Source organism: Pseudovirgaria hyperparasitica (assembly GCF_010093815.1).
Source record: "Pseudovirgaria hyperparasitica strain CBS 121739 unplaced genomic scaffold EJ05scaffold_6, whole genome shotgun sequence".
Lineage (NCBI taxonomy): Eukaryota > Fungi > Ascomycota > Dothideomycetes > Acrospermales > Acrospermaceae > Pseudovirgaria > Pseudovirgaria hyperparasitica.
Genome location: NW_022985554.1, coordinates 880,532 through 899,154, shown reverse-complemented (window position 1 = coordinate 899,154; position 18,623 = coordinate 880,532). Strand labels below are relative to the sequence as shown.

The 18,623-nt window shown below is 42.5% G+C and overlaps 5 protein-coding genes across 5 annotated transcripts; 3 read left to right on the top strand and 2 right to left on the bottom strand.

Annotated features, from left to right (window-relative positions):
• Positions 1-6,969: 6,969 nt before the first annotated feature.
• Positions 6,970-9,729, bottom strand: EJ05DRAFT_475360 (uncharacterized protein). The gene is made up of 2 exons (XM_033743782.1): positions 8,959-9,729; positions 6,970-8,910 (listed from the first exon to the last, which is right to left on the bottom strand). Exons 1-2 carry the CDS (start codon positions 9,645-9,647, stop codon positions 7,215-7,217), a joined length of 2,385 nt encoding a protein of 794 aa, XP_033601581.1. The 5' UTR covers positions 9,648-9,729; the 3' UTR covers positions 6,970-7,214.
• Positions 9,730-9,850: 121 nt separating this feature from the next.
• On the top strand, positions 9,851-12,226 carry EJ05DRAFT_475357 (phospholipase D/nuclease). The gene is made up of 4 exons (XM_033743781.1): positions 9,851-10,972; positions 11,021-11,309; positions 11,369-11,479; positions 11,535-12,226. Exons 1-4 carry the CDS (start codon positions 10,008-10,010, stop codon positions 11,868-11,870), a joined length of 1,701 nt encoding a protein of 566 aa, XP_033601580.1. The 5' UTR covers positions 9,851-10,007; the 3' UTR covers positions 11,871-12,226.
• EJ05DRAFT_475356 (uncharacterized protein) lies at positions 11,535-12,715 on the bottom strand. Its single transcript, XM_033743780.1, has 2 exons — positions 12,546-12,715; positions 11,535-12,496 (listed from the first exon to the last, which is right to left on the bottom strand). Exon 2 carries the CDS (start codon positions 12,353-12,355, stop codon positions 12,008-12,010), a length of 348 nt encoding a protein of 115 aa, XP_033601579.1. The 5' UTR covers positions 12,356-12,496; positions 12,546-12,715; the 3' UTR covers positions 11,535-12,007.
• A 126-nt stretch (positions 12,716-12,841) lies between these two features.
• On the top strand, positions 12,842-15,422 carry EJ05DRAFT_451413 (glycosyl transferase). Its single transcript, XM_033742388.1, has 5 exons — positions 12,842-13,570; positions 13,628-14,026; positions 14,081-14,167; positions 14,224-14,629; positions 14,682-15,422. The coding sequence occupies exons 1-5, from the start codon at positions 13,299-13,301 to the stop codon at positions 15,021-15,023; spliced, it is 1,506 nt and encodes a 501-aa protein (XP_033601578.1). The 5' UTR covers positions 12,842-13,298; the 3' UTR covers positions 15,024-15,422.
• Positions 15,423-15,702: 280 nt separating this feature from the next.
• On the top strand, positions 15,703-18,572 carry EJ05DRAFT_475354 (uncharacterized protein). The gene has a single exon (XM_033743779.1). It carries the CDS (start codon positions 16,046-16,048, stop codon positions 18,269-18,271), a length of 2,226 nt encoding a protein of 741 aa, XP_033601577.1. The 5' UTR covers positions 15,703-16,045; the 3' UTR covers positions 18,272-18,572.
• Positions 18,573-18,623: the final 51 nt, after the last annotated feature.

Here is an 18,623-nt window from a genome sequence, read left to right as displayed (position 1 = left end):
GCTAACCTAGTAGGACATTTCGGGTATATACGCACCCTAAGCTCGATTCGTTAGTACTATTTTTAGGAAGATATATCTAAGTATATTAAAGAATAGATAGCTACTTATCCGATTTATTAAAGAATAAAGGTACCTAGGTATAAGCTATATAGGAACTTATAGCCTCTACTAGTCCCCCTCTTTATATAGAAAGATATTACTATAGATTTTATAGTTAACTTACCTCTAAGCGAGATACTTAGAATAAGTTATAATTTAATTCTTATTATCGTGGATAGACTTATAAAGATATCTAGGTATGTCCCTATGTAGAAGATGATTATATTAAAAGAACTAGTATAAGTATTCTAGAATAAGATTATTAAGGTCCATGGTATACTAAAAAGGATTGTTACGGACCGAGGGAGTATATTCACGTCTAAATTCTAGACGTTATTCTATGAAATGGCTGGTATAAATAGAAACATGTTAATAGTATTCCATCTATAAATAGATGGTTAGATAGAGCGATAGAACCAAACGCTCGAGGCCTACCTTTATACATTCTATAATTTCGAATAAGACGACTAGGCCTCTCTACTAAGTATAGTAGAATTCGCGTATAATAATAGTCGTTATAGTATAATAGGTGTTACGCCCTTCTAGACGAACCTAGAACGTAGTCTAAGGATAGGTTTCGAACCTTACACGGTCTAGTTCGACTAAATAATAGATGTTAACGTCTACGCGTAGGAACTAGCGATTAAAATCTTTAAAACCGTACGTAACTATCACGTAATAATCTAGTAAGCGAATAAGTTATATATAAAGTACTATAATAGATTAGTTAAAGATTAAGTATACGAGGAGGGAGATAAAGTCCTCCTTAATATCTATAATATACGAACATTATAAGTAAATAAAAAGCTCGATTATAAAATAGCTAGTCCCTTCCGAATTAAACGTTATATCGGTATAAGAGTCTATAAGCTTAACCTAGGAAACGATATAAAAGTCCATAACGTATTCCACGTCTTATTACTTAAAAGGTTTCGATCTAACGTATATAAACGTACGAACGTGTAATTATACTCTATTATACCCTAAGATAGACTAGACGTATACGAAGTAGACTATATTATTAAACATAGGCTTAACGAGAATAGTATCCAAAAGTATTAAATCTATTAGAAGAACTATACTAAGGATAAGGATACCTAGGAACCTATAGTATATATCTTAAGTACCGCGATAGCTATATATAAATAGAGGTTATAGGATAACACGTTACTACTATAAACCTAGCGCCGTTAGGGCCGTCGTAGAAAGAAGAAGGATACCATAGAGAACGAAGTATTAAATCACGAATCCTAAACGTATACTAGGAAAACTCTATAAGGCAGCCCTATAATTCAAGCGATATACGGTTACTAAACGCGAAGAAAATATAAATAACCGGTATAGGCACGCAACGCGATATATTATAATAGAATAATATAGAGAAGTCTAGAATAGACTAATATAGACTATTATACACGAGAAGAATATAGGACTAAGAAACTAAAAAGGTACTCTACTACGGAATTAAACTCGTGATATATAATATAAAAGGTTAGAGTATCTAAACCGATAACTACTAGGCCACTAGTTTAGGTACTCTAATATAATTTAGAGAGATAAACTAATTTATATATAATACCTATACTTAAGTAACTTAAAGGAAATTAGAATCTAAAATTTAATAGTTATAGAATAAATAAGAACGTATATAATATTATTAAGTTAAGAATTAAATTACTAGAAAACTAGTAGATAGGTATCTAAACGGTCTAAAAAGGACTAAAACGGATAGAAACTAGGTAGATAGAGCCAACATACACTATATAGAAACCCTAGTAAATAGAGCCATAGAGCTACTCCTCTATCTTATTATTACTCTTAGAGTATAGCGAATGAACTAACTAAGTAATAGAGCGACAGAGGTTAGAGACCTTATCCTCTAGAGTAACTACGCGCTTAGTTAGAGCCTAGTAAGATAATAACTAAGCGCTAGAGCGGAGCGACTAGACCTAAAGTTAGCTAACGCGGTCTAGAATAATCTAGAATAGAATATATACCCTCTTATAAGGTAACTTAGAAGGAGAACTAGTAGATCTCTTATGAGACCCGTTAGTAGTATAAGGCGGGTGGGAAGGAATAGTACGAATCTCTTCTACGGCCTTAGTAGCTAAAACCAACTCCCTAGAATAGATAGCCTAAGCGCTAGGAATCTCGCGGCGACTAAAAATTATAAGCTAAGGTTAATAATAATTAACGGTTTCTAAACTTATACTTTAATAACCTCTAGGAAGAGCTTATAGCGCTCCCTAAACTCCCTACGTATAGAAGCTAGATAACTACTAGAACTACCGAGAGTCTCACGGACGCGAAGATCGTTATATATATCTTATATATAAATAGAAACCTAAAAATGTATTAGTATAGACGACTTTAGATTACCCTAGACTAAAATAGCCTAATAGACTTATCTAAAGATAAACTTTACTAAGGATAGTATAGCGGCGGTAGCGGGTAGGGAGCTTAAAGATTAGATATATAGGCCTATCGTAGTTAGTAGAGTAGTAGCTAATACTAGAGTTAGAGCGGAAGAGATATTTAGAGCCGGTGGCGTAAGCCTTAATATACTTAAAGTATATTAAACCGTAGTTCGCTATTTTCCTATAGCGTAAACCGCGACTACGTTTAGTATCTTCGGCGACCTAGGCCTTATTATTACTAGGGCTAGGTTTAGAGTAAATATTAAGGTTCTAAAAGGATCTAGAGTAACTAAGTTAGTCTATATTAGACCGAAAAGAGAAATAGTATTTAGAGCGAGGCGGCGAAGGCGTAAACTCTCGATTATCGTCTACGACGAGATCTTCTTTATCCTCTAAAGGAGGTAGAGTAGATAGACGGCGCGAGTAGGTGTAGGTAGGCTTTATAGCCACCTCTTCCGCAATACTAGTACTAGAATTACCTAGATTAGAGTGACTAGTGGCTATATTAGTAGTAATAGTAGTAGTAGCCTTAGCTATCTTCTTCTCTAACTTAGAGCGCGCCTTTATACTACTACGATAAGTAGATTTTTTAGCTAGTATAGCCGGGGTAGAGATAATTTCTTTAGAGTGAGTCTTGCGAGAGGAGGAGGTAGGCTTAGAAATAGAACTAGTATTAGATATCTATATATATACGTTAGCTAGAGATCTAAGAGTAGAATACTTATTTAGTCTTAAAGGTAATTAAAGAAGCTAAATTAGTAACCATAATAACGCGAATAGATTATATAGAACTAGCTCTAATAAAAATGGACTACTCTAGACCCGAACGGATTTAAACTAAAGGAGATAGTATATAAATTAATAACTTACCTTAAGAGTAAGGTAGATATACTAGAGAAGAAAATTTAGAATAAGAGAACTAAATATAAGCTTAGTTAATATAGCGGTTATATAACCCGCGGAGCTACCTCTAAGGTAGTAGCTATAAAGTAAGGGATAAGTGCGTGTATAAATAAAAGTAAACTAGAGCTTAAGTTTACTAATATAAAGACTATCGATAACGTTATATAGATTTAATTAGATACGCGTATAAATATAACGCTTATAGAATTACGGATTTATATATAGCTAAGTACTTTAGGGCGAAGCATAAGAAGAAGAAGAATATTATTAGGGCTAATACTAGGATAGACTTAACTAGACTACTATAGTCTAGTACGGTCCGTGATAGGTGGACCTAGGTTAAGCTAGCTAGAATAAGCGAGACTACTATATAAGTAGGCCGCATATACTTAATTCCTACTCTTTAGAAATCAACCTCGTTAGAAGAGTAGACTACCCTTTTAAATATATTCCCGAATCCTCCTATAACCTATTAGACTACTATCCTACGTCTATAATCCTTATAATTATAGAGATTAATATATATTAGTAAGAATCTATAACGATTTAAGAAAAATAATAATACCTAGTAATCGCGGTAATAATAGCTATAGTAGATTCCGATAAATCCTTACGGATCTTATTAGAATCGTACTTCTAGACGTAACCCTTACCTTAGATATATAGCTCGTAGAAAGCCTTCTCTAAGGCGTTATAATTAGTAGTACTACGCTCCTTATTAGTAGGGGTTACTAGAGGCCTAGTAGTAATCTATACTAATATAAGTAAACCTACGTAAAGTTCTTTAAACTTACTTAAATACCTATAAGTAATAACGCTTCTTAGTTATATAAGTACTATATATTATAGATTTAGTACTACCGTAAGTAATATACGACGGAAAGCGATAACTATAATAATATATAGCTAGATTATTAGAGCCCGGCCTAGGTTAGGGTAGATTAATAGCTTTCGATATATCGGTAACGTATATAAGATAGAGATTATTTAAAGGCGCCTATTTCCGTACTAATTACTTTAGAGTATTAAGATTTTAGAAAACCATATTATAATTATTACCGATTTATACGGATTATTACGAATTATACTATTACTAGCTAAGGATAATACGAAAATTAGTAAATTACGTAAATCGTACTAAATTATAGTAAATCTATATAAATCTATATCTATAAGGATTAGGTAATATATCTAATAATCTAAAAAACTCTATAAAGAGTTAAGAAGTTTTTTAAAGAAAGGAATATTTCTAAGAAAAGATTTTAATATAGGTAGTACCCGGGCTTACCTAATTATATTACGTGATACGCTAGGCCTAATTAGATAATCTTACCTATATAAGAAGTTAGAATAGATAAAATCTAGTTTATTAGAAAAACGCTTATATAAATCTTAGATTAGTAAATATTAGTAAATATCTAAGACGAAGCGTAGAGAATAACTAAGGTCTTACGAGACTTAGAATAGAGATATAGAGATAGATAATAATCTAGGTCGCTAAGGGTAGCTTCCTAGAGGGAAGGGATAATTATTAGGACTTAGCCTTAGGTAGGATCTAACCTATATATACCTTAGCTAATAGGGTTAGGAGGTAATATAAAGGGCGGTAAATAGTTACGTACTAGATAGATCGGCGTCCCTTTATATATATACTCTCGGATTCCTACCGAAAGGGTTCGGTAGTAATTCGTTCTATAATAGAATATACCCTATTATTCTATCTAACTATACTACTATCTAATAACCCTATTCTTACACTAGTAGAGTATTATAGATAGTATTCTAATAGTAATCTAGGGATAGCTTTAGCTTAAGCGCGGATCATACCTTATAGAAGCTATATAACTATAATAGATAGTCTCGGAAGGTAGCTACTTTACCGTCCTAGAAGGGCGGTTTCTAGTCCCTAGGTCCTAATAGTTTCTAGTTAGTTTACGGGATTAAGGTTATCTTTTTAAGTAGAGACTTTAGTAGTTTATTTATAGCGGGGCTCGATTAATTCTAGAAGGCTTAGTTTCTTATAGTAAGAATCTCTTATTTAAGGGCTTACTAGCGTTATAGTAGATTAAAGATCGCCTCTTTAGCGCTTTATAACCCTATATTTAGATCTAGGTCTTAGCCTAGCTCGCCCCTAGTATTACTCTACGTATTATCTCCGAAGTCTATAGTAAAGTACTTAGAGAGTAAAATAGAATCGAACTTAATATTATAGGAATATAATATATATATAGATGTAAGAGTATTTATAGAATATAGTAAGTTTAATAAGAGAGGAAGCTAGAGTCTACTTAGCTTCCTTAAGATAAGGGACGGAGTATACTATTAAAAAGGGGCTTACTTAGCTCCATTAAGTAAGGAGAGAGTAGTAGCGTAGGCGTAGTACGCTAGCGTTAAGTATACCTAGAGTCTACCCTTAATAGATAGAAGAGTATAGATACTATATAATCTAGACTCTAGCTTCTAGAAAATATATATAGAGTAGGCCTTAACTAAATCTATTAATTACTTCTAACTCTAAGCCTTTCTATATAAGCTATATTACCTTCTTACTTTTAGTCTATTATATATTAATATCTTATACCTTTTATATAATATCTATATCTATATAATAGTAATATAGAGAACTCTATAAGATCTTAAACCCTTCTTCTTAGAGAATCTAAATAATCTTAGTATCTAGAAGAGCTAGTTTAAAGGTAAGAGTATAGATTCTATTCTATAGACTCTCTTATATAGAAGAGAGAAGTAAAGAAGAGTCCTTTTAAATCTTCTATATAGAGAAATAGCGCTTAAGTATATAATAGAATACTATAATACTATATATACGCTTAATCTAGGCTAGGAGATTATTCTAGATATAACTAGAGGTATATTTTAAGATAATCTCTATCTAGAGATAGACTATCTATTATACTATTATATAAAGAGAGAAAATATATATAGATAGGCACGTATTATATATAAAGAGAGGGATATTTAGAGAGGGGGAGAGTAGGTTTAATATATATAAGTATGCTTTTAAGGTGTGTGCCCTTAGCAAAAAAAAGTGTGGCCTGCTGACACATACCGTCCGCGGTAGTATCAGAGCTGAACTAAGTATAGCGGTAAGCGGACCCTTACGTTTTAGCTGCATCGCTTTCATCGTACTAAAACCACGTAAACACAGAGCTGGAATATTGCAACGTCCACTTCAGTACTACCAACAACATCGCCGCATTTGAGCTACGTGAATCTATAACATTGGTACCTAGTAGTATACTTGCAGGGCTACCAAGGCGAAGTCCCAAGCCATGAGGAAAGACTCGTGAAGCACAACAATCAATATCAGTTTGTACAAGAAATGTTTAAGTATTAATTTTAAGGAATAATACTTAAAAAAAAGACTTCGTTAACTTTGTGTATAACAAAAATTATGACTCAAACCGAGGCGGCGTGCGTCATATCCACAACAAATCTTCGAATCCACGGATTGCTTCTTGTTCTCAGCATGCAGAGCATGCTGGTACGTAGGACCGGAGCGTGCTTCGCCTTTACTTTCGGATGTTCCTTACAGGGAAGCTTACATGTATTTACTGTAGTTACAATTAGTTCCACGCTCCATAGCAGTAATCTACAGCATTTGTGAACCTGTACGGGATCAAGTCCAGAATCATCTAATACATAGCGAACCGGATACTTCAAGTAAAAAGAATCCAGAAGCAGGTAAGCATGACCCGTGCAATACTATGCACTACCATATTTGCAGATTGGACTTAGGGCCATATGTATGCGGTATTAACTATTTACATGCAGACTTTAAAGTGGAGGGAGAGCCTCCCGGCAATTTGGACACTGTAACCTGAAGCGCATCCAGCCTTCGAGACAAGGCTTATGAAAGATGTGTCGACAAGGCGTGACCATGTACGTTCGGCGAGTAAGCAAATTCGTGGTGAGTGAGTCTTGAGAGACTCCAGTTGGTATGATAGTGACCTCAACATCCTGCGCACATATAGTGCAATCGTATACACGTTTACCTTTTTCTTTTGATTCGCCGCCCGTTTTTGCCGGTAGCGAGGAAACATCCGCGTCTGCAACCTGGTCAGAGCCTATAGGAAGGTTCATGCTTTCTTCATCCTCACGGAGAATTGGATGATAGTCGTAGGCTGGCGGGACCCAGCTGCTGGGTACAAAGAATCGAGGACCCAAGTGCTCTTGGCTCAGAAGCGCAAAGATCTGCAGCCAAACCCAAAGAAGATATACATACATCATATGTATATCTTTTGTCGAAAATAGTACATTGTCTTTCACAACATAGAAATAACTGATAGGTATCAGACGCAGGGCGCTCTGGCTAATGATGAAGTCCCATCTCAAAGCCTTCCGGCAATTGCGGACGACGTTTCGATGGATCTGGGGGCACCAAAAGGATAAGTATGCAAAGTTGAGAATATTCAAAAATGCGTTGCGGAAGATTGATGGCCAGCTGAGTGCAAATGCAGTAAGAATGAACAAGACAAGCATCGAAAGAACGAATTGCATGTACATAAACTGGCGATTTGCATCTGCGCTTTCTGCCGTCGTGGGATTGCTCGGAACTTGCGCCTCCGCAGTAACATCTTGGTCAGAAGGAAGAACAATAGGTGTTGCGCCTGTGTCTTGCACTGTAGTACCTGGTAAAGGTAGTCCCTCTGCGTTCTGCATGTCTTGACTGGGAATGTCGGCAGTCACCGGCCTGCTGTTTCTTTCTTGTCTCTCTTGCCTCAGACGTTCCGTATACTGGACACTCCAGATGTCTAGTATGAATCGAACGCTAAGATGTAAGACCGATGCAAAGCCGAGGAAAAAGGTCGCAAACGTCGTGTAGAACAACGAGCCATGTACGAGTCCGAATAGTAGAAGGCACATGGACCAGAAGGCGTCACCCATGGCAATTATCCAAATGCTATAGTAGCTGACACGATGGCGCGTTGAAGGCGTAGATGTGTCCTTCATTTGTCTCAGAAGGAAGAAGACTTGAGCGACGAAAATGCATGCCAGGAATTCAACGACGTGTCGGAATGCCAATATTCGCGCCTCCTTTTTATAGCCTTGTAGGTGATTACTCGAGGCGGTGAATGTATCTGGGGCTCCCTTCGACTCGATGACGAAGCCACAATCTGGCGAAAAGGCTACCATAGAATACACTAGCTTCGGTGTTTGCTTGAGCTGAGCTCCGGTTGGATAACGCAATTCAGTCTCTACAAAGTCGAGATAGTCTATTTCGACATCTTGATCCTCCACTAGGTGTTGTTGAAGATATAGAACGTACTCGCAGTGAGGACTAGACAGGCCTTCCTCGTCGACCTTTCCAGGTACTGAAGACCATGGATTGGGGTCAATGAAAGCACGATGTTTCAGAGACCCAGAATGCTTCTGAATCTCTCGATGAATGGTATCATTGAGCAGATCTTGGGCCATCGCAAACATGTTGTTCGTCAAAGCCATATGTGGTAAAGCAAAGATGCCTGCAAATCTGCTCTAAAGTCAGCTATGCATAATGGCACAAGGGTTTATTGAGTACTTTTCACTGGTAGTTGTAAGCAAGACATGACCTGAATTGACATAGTGAATTCCGTGTAATATAGCTGTCCATTGAGCATTCAGACCGCTGACATCTTCAACTTCGATTTGAGCAGATATCTCTCTTACTGAGCCATTCCGGGCCGTTCTGTCAGTATCAAGCTCAGTGAACTCGATTTCAATGGTACCACCATATGATGAACTCATATTACGGTCATATCCATTCACCCAGTAGTAGTCCGGAGCTGTCGCAGACAGATTCACAGGTTTGTGCTCAATTTCTTTTCCTATGTCGGAACGCTTCCAATCTCCATAGATAGACCCTGTTGTATTCTTGTACAGTATGGGGCGCTGCTCCGCTAGCAAGCCATTTCCGAGAGCACCTCTGACTCTATCTCCCAAGATATAGGTAGCTTGCTGGTATGCTTTTTCTCTCACACCTCTGAACAGGCTCCACTCAAATCCATCCTCTTTACGCAGCCCAGGCATGCCAAGCCATTTTTCTTGTACAGGATCAAAATCGCCGTGATGTGTGGAATTTAGGACCGAGAGCTCTGAGTACTCTTTCGCGACTATTTCAGTACTGTTCAAGCGGAACAATGCGGTCGTATGCTGAGTCTCCGGAGTGCTAGTGAAGTAGATAATGAGAAGTATCAGTAAGACGAGCGTGCGAGGGTTATGGTCCGCCATAGTTGCAACATCGTAACTACGTGCAGTTGCACTTTTAAAATAGCATGACGCAAGCTCCGCGACTGAAATTAATCTAATTCATACCTAGAGAGCTGGAGCTAGATCTAGCATGACGCCACAGTTCTCTTCACGTGCACGCGCGTCTCTTGGCGCGGAGCTAGCTCCAACCTAGGACCTGGAGCTGAAACCGCGCGTCATGGCTACAATGAGGTCATATCGTCACTAAAATGAATTTTGGATAGCATATTAGTGTTTATGAGATCGATCACTACTTGCCTGATCTCGACCTTGCCGGTTAGATTCGTCAGATCATGCTTATCACAACGCTCGTACGTAGATACGCTTGAACGAAATCTCATCATGTCATCCTCAGAAGATGAGGAAGCTCAAATTGAAAGGGCTATCGCTCTTTCTTTACAAGCAGATATTCAATCTCCAGATGCAGGTGAGAAGCGAAGAAACACTGTCGAGGATGTCTCAAAGGATCAGTCATGGAGACAGAACCAACCTACTGGTGCCGGGCTGAATCTAAAGGAATTGGCTGCGGAACGAAATGCTCGGTCAGTTAAGAAGCGAAACCTCGAGCCAGACATCGAAATTATCTCAACAGATAGTAAGGGTTCTAAACGGCGGAAAGCTGTCATAGTCGACCTCAGCGACACTAGAGATGACAACCCTGCTTCAGGGCGGCCTCCAGCTTCACCTGCCACTCCACAAAACTCCATGACTTCCTTCGCTCCCGGATCCTTTCCCAAGGGTGTCATCAAGCGTACTTGGGCATTTGGCTACGACCGGTCTGATGATGTCAAGATCGAAGAAGTGATACAGAAGAATAGAATCGAAGACGTTGTGTTAAGTGCTTTTCAAATCGATCTACAGTGGTTACTATTGAAGTTCGCACCGATCAGATCGCTTATTACAATCACTATGGGACTCAAAGACAAAAAAGACCAGGAACAGTGGAGGTCAGATGCGAAGAAGAATTTTCAGTATATCCGACTGTGCTTCCCCGACATGTCTGGCCAGATCAGTTCTATGCATTGCAAGTTCATTATTTTATTCCACGGCACGCACGTTCGGATTGTCATTCCGACTGCCAACCTGATGAAATACGACTGGGGCGAAACTGGGGCAATGGAAAATTTGGTGTTCATGATCGATCTTCCTCGCCTTCAAAGCCAACAAACCAATGAGGAAGCTCTTCCACCCTTCGGGCAAGAGTTTCTTTACTTTTTGAGAAGGCTAGGCATAGACAATGACATCTGTCAGAAGCTCTTGAAATTTGATTTTACTGAAACAAAGAAATTTGGATTTACACACACAGTGTAAGGAAGCACTTCTGCCCTTGGCCTGCACGCGCTAATAAACTAAAGTGCTGGTTCTCATACAGATGAGACTGTTCACAGGACGGGGTTACCAGGACTGTCGCACTCCATCAAGAGACTAAGCCTCCAGTCCAGCGAAAAGCTCACGCTCGATTACGCCAGCGCCTCACTTGGTTCCTTGGACGACCAGATCCTGGAATGTCTCTATCGATCTGCGATGGGACAAGACATCACTAGCAAGAGCTCTAGTAGCATCTCCAGCGAACACTTGCGCTCGAAGATCCGGATTCTTTTCCCGAGTGAGGGCACCGTGAAGAGTATTAAAGATGGACCCGAAGTAAGTTGGACTGGGAGCGTCTATATTATATTGATGGACTCCGATTGATCTGAAAACAGAGTGCCGGGATTATAACGTTGCAGAAGCAATACTGGAATTCAGGAAAATTCCCGAAAGCGTGCATGCGTGAATACAAGTCCATTCGAAACGGGCTTCTCAGCCATAACAAGGTCCGTCCATCGGGTCAAAATTTGAATATAGAGGTAAGACTGACAGGATCAATAGCTGATTCTCGCACGTGGAGAGAGAGAGGGCAAGGCTATTGCATGGGCCTATCTCGGGAGCGCCAACTTTTCCGAATCTGCCTGGGGCAAGCTTGTTAGAGATCGCGCAACGAAGATTCCGAAGCTGAATTGCCGCAACTGGGAATGCGGCGTGGTGGTTCCGATGTCCGAGTCAGCTCTAGAGAGCATTGATAAAGAGGCAGATGCGACTGTGTCATCGAAAGTCTTCGAGACCGTGTTTAGATTACCTTTTGAACACCCGGGGGAGACATATGAGGGAAAGTCTCCATGGTTCTTCAAAGAACATCACTCCGACGCTCACTCTTGGCGTACTTGAAAGAGTCATACATTTGACAGCTTTTGCATAGCCGAGCATCGATGTTGCGTGGCTTTGGATCTCAAGATAAGAGGTGGATTCCGCCTAGCAATGGCGCACAAATCAAGACCACTGACGAATGTAACGCGTAAATTGGCTCAATCGACGTCGAATGATAATTTGATAGCCTTTTTGGCCTTCTTTGTTTTGCTTGTAATTTTCTTGGTTGTAGGAGCGACAGTCTTGGTGACTTCTGAGGTGGGGTCAATCTCGTCTGCATCCTTGATGACCTTTCCGATCTTGCGCTTTTTAGAGTGGCGACCAGCTTCTGCTACATACAGCTCAGCATCTTCAGATAATGGTCCCTGTATCTGTTCACCAGCTCCAGTTGCACCCTGTGAACCCTTGTGTATGGCAAGACTGTTGTGGTCTGTTGATGATGCGTCTTTCTCAGAGACAAGCGCTTCATACTCCTCCTTCGTAAGCGTGTCGTTACTCCCATCCATGACATAGGCTGGGGCATCATCATCAATTTTCTCGGTCTTCCCGCGACGGCTCAATCGAGCCGCTGAGTGTTCCCCCTCAGGCTCTACTCGTCCGCCAATCTCGCCTCTCATACGACGCAAGAACGTGGGCTCGTTGGAATCTATGTCCCATATATGAGCCGGCGCCTAACTGCCTACTTGGGAGCTCACCATATTCAAGATTTTTCGATTTTATACTCATCTTGTGTGGTTGCCTGAGCCACGAACCTAAAGAGCACGAGATGTTTGGTATGAGTAGTCTTCCTCAGTCTTGTAGCAGTCTGCAGGAGGTGTTCAATGGTTGTGAATCATGCGATGTCTGTTGGGGTTGGTCGTCCAAGTGGCGCGTTTGGTTGCAGAAGCACCGTCCAAGTACTGTAATCGTTATCAGTGGTCCGAGCTTTTTAAGGAGCTGGCGGAATCATATGGGCCTGGAAAATGTTACAAGTAATTAGAATACAAACTCCACCAACTTGCCGCACACCAAGCAGTACTTTGGACAACTGGGTCTTCCATAATCGGAGCTGGTCATGATATTACACCGTACTATTACATCGGAAAATCCAAGACAAAGAGGAGCTTTCATTGAAGCGCTCCGGGACCGGACTCAGCGTGGCTACGCCAGTTATCTTTTCGTGACTGACGACCCCTGGGCGAAGATTGTCGGCATCGAACTAGGACTTCGCTTTTGGTAATCTCGCTGGACATTTCCCAGTGTCGCTCGCTACGTCTGCTTCTTTCTCGACATTAGATGACTGGCTATCATCCCTTCGATATCAAGCACATCTTTTATCTGGGCTTACGCATACGGGTCTACAACGTCTCCCAAGAGTGACGACAAAGCAGGCCCCAAAGGCTAGCGAAGTCTTGACGAGACTCGGTGCCTTGAATCATTCTCATTCTTGGTTTCCACCATACCGCCAATATGAGTTTTATGCGAAACATCACACGGAGCATACCCAATGGTGCCCTACCATCCTTTAAGAACGTTCCACGACAGGCAGACAAGCCCATTCCACGCCTCGGCTTTTTCCAACGTCGTGTTCGGCTAAAAGGAGATTCTTCAGTATCGATCCCACTTGGAATTGTTCTCATATTTCCCTGCATCGTCATAATCCTAATAATCGTACTCTTCGTTCGACATCCTTCATCTCCTGGTCGCATGCTTGTACCTGCGGGAGCGCCCCCTACCATACGGTATGCACGTGCTGTACGTCCCATATTACCGCAGACGACTGACAGGCTTAATTGCAGGCGAATTAGTGATAAGCATGATAAAGTCTTCGTCACAGGCTGTTTAGAACCAGACACATCGGCCCCCCGCGCAAACGCCGCCTTTGTCGTTCTTGCAAGAAACAAGGAGTTAGATGGAGTCCTGCAGTCCGTAAAATCAATTGAGCGGCACTTCAATCGCTGGTTTCACTACCCTTACGTCTTCCTCAACGACGGCGAATTCAACGAAACATTCAAGGCAACAGTTGAGAACTACACGAGTGGGACTGTGGAATGGGGTAAGATTGAACAGTCGGCATGGGGCTTCCCTGACTGGGCGGACGAGAAGGTCGCAAAAGAAGGTATTGCGAAGCAAGGTGACGCTGCGATCATGTACGGAGGCATGGAAAGCTATCACCACATGTGTCGCTATTATTCTGGGTGAGATACTGATGCCAATTGTTCACTCTGTATGAGCGGCTAACGGATAGCAAGGTACTTCTACAACCATGAGCTACTGCAAAAGTACGAATGGTATTGGCGATTGGAGCCCGAGATCAAATACTTCTGTGACATCACATAGTGAGTACCTCTACTGAACTCAACTCTCATCTTAGCACATACTCATATGCATGCAGTGATCCTTTCATGCACATGATCCGGGAGAATAAGACCTATGGGTTCACGATTGCCGTCAAAGAATTGAAAGAGACCGTGCCAAACATTTTCAGATATGCCTCTGCGTATAAACGATTGAATAAATTGAAGTCGCAAGGCCTTTGGGAAATGTTTGTTGAGAAGCCAGAGACTCCAGAAGAGCCGCCAAGCGACGGGAAAAAACCTCTACCCGAAGAGATTCTCAATACAGACCCTAATAGCGGCCATATGGCAGATATCGATCTTGAAGCCATGGAGGGTGAGAGATACAACATGTGCCATTTCTGGAGCAATTTTGAGATTGCACGCCTGGACTGGTTTCGTAGTAAGGAGTATAACGACTTTTTCGAAATGATGGATCGAAGTGGAGGGTTCTGGATGGAACGGGTATGTACTGTACTACGTTGGTTCCACTGATCATAGACTAACTGTGATCCAGTGGGGGGACGCACCTATTCACTCCCTGGCCGCAGGGGCACTGCTGAGCCCTCGAGACATACACTACTTTCGAGACTTTGGCTATCGACATACCACGATTCAACACTGTCCAGCGAATGCACCTGCACGTCAGCTTGAGCGAGAGCCGTACCTGGAGAAGACGACATTAGATGAGAAGAAGCGGAAAGAGGAGGATGATTACTGGGCAACATGGGATCCGCCCAAAGAGAATGGAGTGGGCTGCCGATGTAAATGCGATACCGATATTGTAGACGTCGAAGGCAAAGAGGGCAGTTGTTTCAACGAATGGGTCGACGTAGCTGGTGGTTTCGACTCACCTTGATGACCAGGACGTCGACATTTGTTACTTGTTTGATTCTTCATCATTCTTGTGCACATACACTTTCTAGATCAATCTGTTTTCATACGGCTGCAAGAACTGGATCAAGCGAATGACGGCGCATCGTCATGGTGGCGGCGAGTATACCTTCGCACGCTTCCTTTGTACCGGCGTTCAGGGGTTTACACATCACGACGATGCACTTCGATGGGCGCTATATTTAGCGGAATCATCAACAAATGATTGAGACAGGATTCAATCCATGTACATAGGTTTTCCTAGCTGCAGCATATTGCGCTGTTTTGACTTAGAGGGCAGGGCTTGGTACAATGCTACAAGCCATATCTGCCTTCTTGACATGTCCATCCACTACACCCACGAGAGCGTACGAAATTGACAGCTTCAATAACTGTGACAGGGAGATAAATGCAATCATATCTCACTAAGGCATATGATAATGGGCAGATATGTGAGAGAGTACCTTTCACGTATCATGGGCATGCTCTGCGTATCTCGATCAGACGCGACATTTCATTCACTATCGCCAACATAGATTAGTGTCCATCTAACGTTATCTCGAGGCGGGGCAGGAAGCTACGAATCGCCCATCAATCGTGGGCGGCATGGTCCATGCCAACCCACCCCACCTTCCTCCTGACCTGCAGTCAGTTGTACACCTCAGTACTTAGCAGTCAGCCAAGCTCGACATTACCGTCTTTCAGCCCGGTCAACGTTCTTGCAACTGATGCTCAGCTATTGATCTGAGCAGCTACAACGATTCACTAGACTTCAACACTTGACTTCAAGGTGTCCTGTCAGTCTACACAACCTACCTGACACCACGCGCTGAGTGTGACTGACTACGAGGCGAGGATCGACTAGGCACCCAACGCCGCTAGCTTATGTATGTATGCTCCATCCATATATGCGTTTGATGGCCACGTCCTCCAAGCAACAAATAATACTCACTGCGCTTTGGACCTTGTCTTTCCCTGGACCATTGAGGACGTTGTGCATATCCAAGCATGGCAACTCCCGCTAACGACTTGGAACACACAGAACCTGGAAGTCAACCTTCTCTCCAGACACCTTATATTACTGTCAACGACCCAAACGCCCATGCTACAATGGCACGGTCCACCCCCAAGCGTCATCCTGTAGAGATGCCAAACGCCCTCGACGACAGTAGCTACGATCTTATGTCCTCTTCGGAGATCTCCCAGGCATCTTCTGACGATGGTCAAACAACGTCCGTGACGTCCGCTGACGACCAGGCGGCAGATGAAGTTAGAAGTATCAGCTCCGGGGATGAAGAAGAAGACGAGGACGCTGTGCATGAGGAAGAAGTTGTCGATGGGACTATGCTAGCACATCGTACTCCATGCGAGTCCATGGTTGCGTCAGAAGGAATAGACAGTGTGCTAACAACTCGAGCGTTATCGGAGCCTAGCATTCCGGCCTTGTCTATCTCGGAGACCAAGGTTGAACTCGGACATGAAAATATTGATCTACTCCAAACACTTTTAGAGTTGGATACTACGAGCATGCCAGAACAGCTCAAGGGCGTTGGTTTTCCTTTCGTCTCTCTATCCGTCGGTCAGCACCTAGCGAAAGATCATATCCGCCTGCATCGCCCATACCGGCTCTTGTATATCGGAGATGCAAGCCTCAAGCAGCCTGTCATCGAAAAGGTCAGCGCGGCCCTCGCAATCAGCAACGGCTTCGCCTTCGACATACATGACGAAGAAGTCACCGACATACATTACGTCGCCAAAGGACAAGCGAGTCACACCGATTTGGTTATCGACGATTCAAAGCGAGCTTTGAGGATAGGAGTTGAACAGTCAGGTATACTCTCGACTGGATATCCTTCTACCAGTGAGATTGTTCCAGACTTAGCGATATTCTGTCATACGAATGAGGAATTTCTTCGGGATCCCGATCCCATCTACTCTAGTCGAGCTCGTGTTGATTTCGCGTACCGGGCTTTGGCTAGGCAGGGCATTCCATGTCTCCACACAACTGTGGCAGGGCCTCTGGATGGATTCGACCGACATCACGCTGTGCCGAAATACTTTCGCTTTATCCTTGAAGGTCGCATGGGTCCAGATGGAGATAGCGCTCAAGTCTGTGAACCATACCCCGTGAGCATCGACTACTTCCTGAGCATGAGTAACTTCATACTTAACAAACATCTTGCGTTCCTCTTCTCCCTGCCCAAGACTTACGAAAAGACCTTGCTAGGATCGTTTGGCGCCTGGAAACAGAAGCTTCCAAAGACAGCGAGGGAACATTGGGCCCAATCTACTGTCTCTCAACGTCTCCAAGCATTGGGAACAATCATTATGACCCTCTTTGTCGTGGTGTCGCCCATACTTATGCTGCTGCAACCGCCCATTCCATATGCCACTGAACACTATCAGCAAAGCTCAAACCTAAAGTCTCCCGTATCTGTCGCCGTCACCACCCCGACTGCAATAGCTTCGGCAACAACTGCCGCTGTGACAGGCCTAGCACCAACGTCAAAGTCATTGGGGAAGCCTCTACGTGATATGACGTCCGCCACCGCAGGATGTAACGAGACGGTCAGTGTCAAGCTGCACGACCGCCGCCAACTGGTCTTCACGACCCCTGGCTGCTGGGCAGAATTGCGACGACGTCCGAGCATCAATATTAAGGTCTCTCATGGACACTGGAATGTAAAAGTGAACGTGCCGAGAAAGCACGAAGGGCCTTACACTTTGGTCTTGGAAGACTTAGCCAAGGCAGATGCGGTCAACGTGACAGTCTGGACAACTTCAAAACCTCTCATCAACCAGACGACGGAGATCAGCCTTCGTCGTCCATGGTTTGGCTCCAGGCTTTTCCTGCAAGCTACAAGGCGCGCTAAGTCGTTCGGTCTCAATTCAACATCTGCGTCGACAATCATAAATGAGTATAAAGCAGTTGTGGACGGGTGGCTCGATAGCGCATCAGCAAGGGCCAGGACTGAAGTGATGAAGAAGACAACAGCCTTTCGGCAGCGCATCGTCTCGGGCATAGCCGTCACTACGGACGCTCGCATTGGGCAAGCACGGAGGAATGCCGATCGCCTTATCAGGAACTTGAAGGGTCTGAAGGATATACTGATCAACAAGACTGTTGAGTATACTACCTCTGACCCATTTGAGCAAGAACATACACGTCGACCGGATCGGAAAGCTCAGCAGGCTGGAAAGCTGTGGAAGAAGGCCAATCGGAAAGAAGGATGATCTGGTAGGCTTTGAACGGGTTGGCGTTACCCCTGATTTTATTTGTCGATCGTTTTGAAGTATCAATTGGGCATGCTCTCGGTGCCATGGACGGATTTTGAAGATACCTAGCTTGAGCGGTTCAAGTAACAATTTGGGTGCCTGACTCTGGCGTTCGTTTGATAGTCGTCTGAGCTTGCATCTCATTCATGTTGAACTCGATCATGTCGTTTGAGTGAGCTATCACAGTATTATGAATGAAGCTATAGCGAATGAATTATAATGCTGGTGCGACAGAGCAGAAGTTGAACCACGATGCTAGATGCCAAAAGTGAATTAACGCAGATTTTTCTGTGACTATATATACATGTCT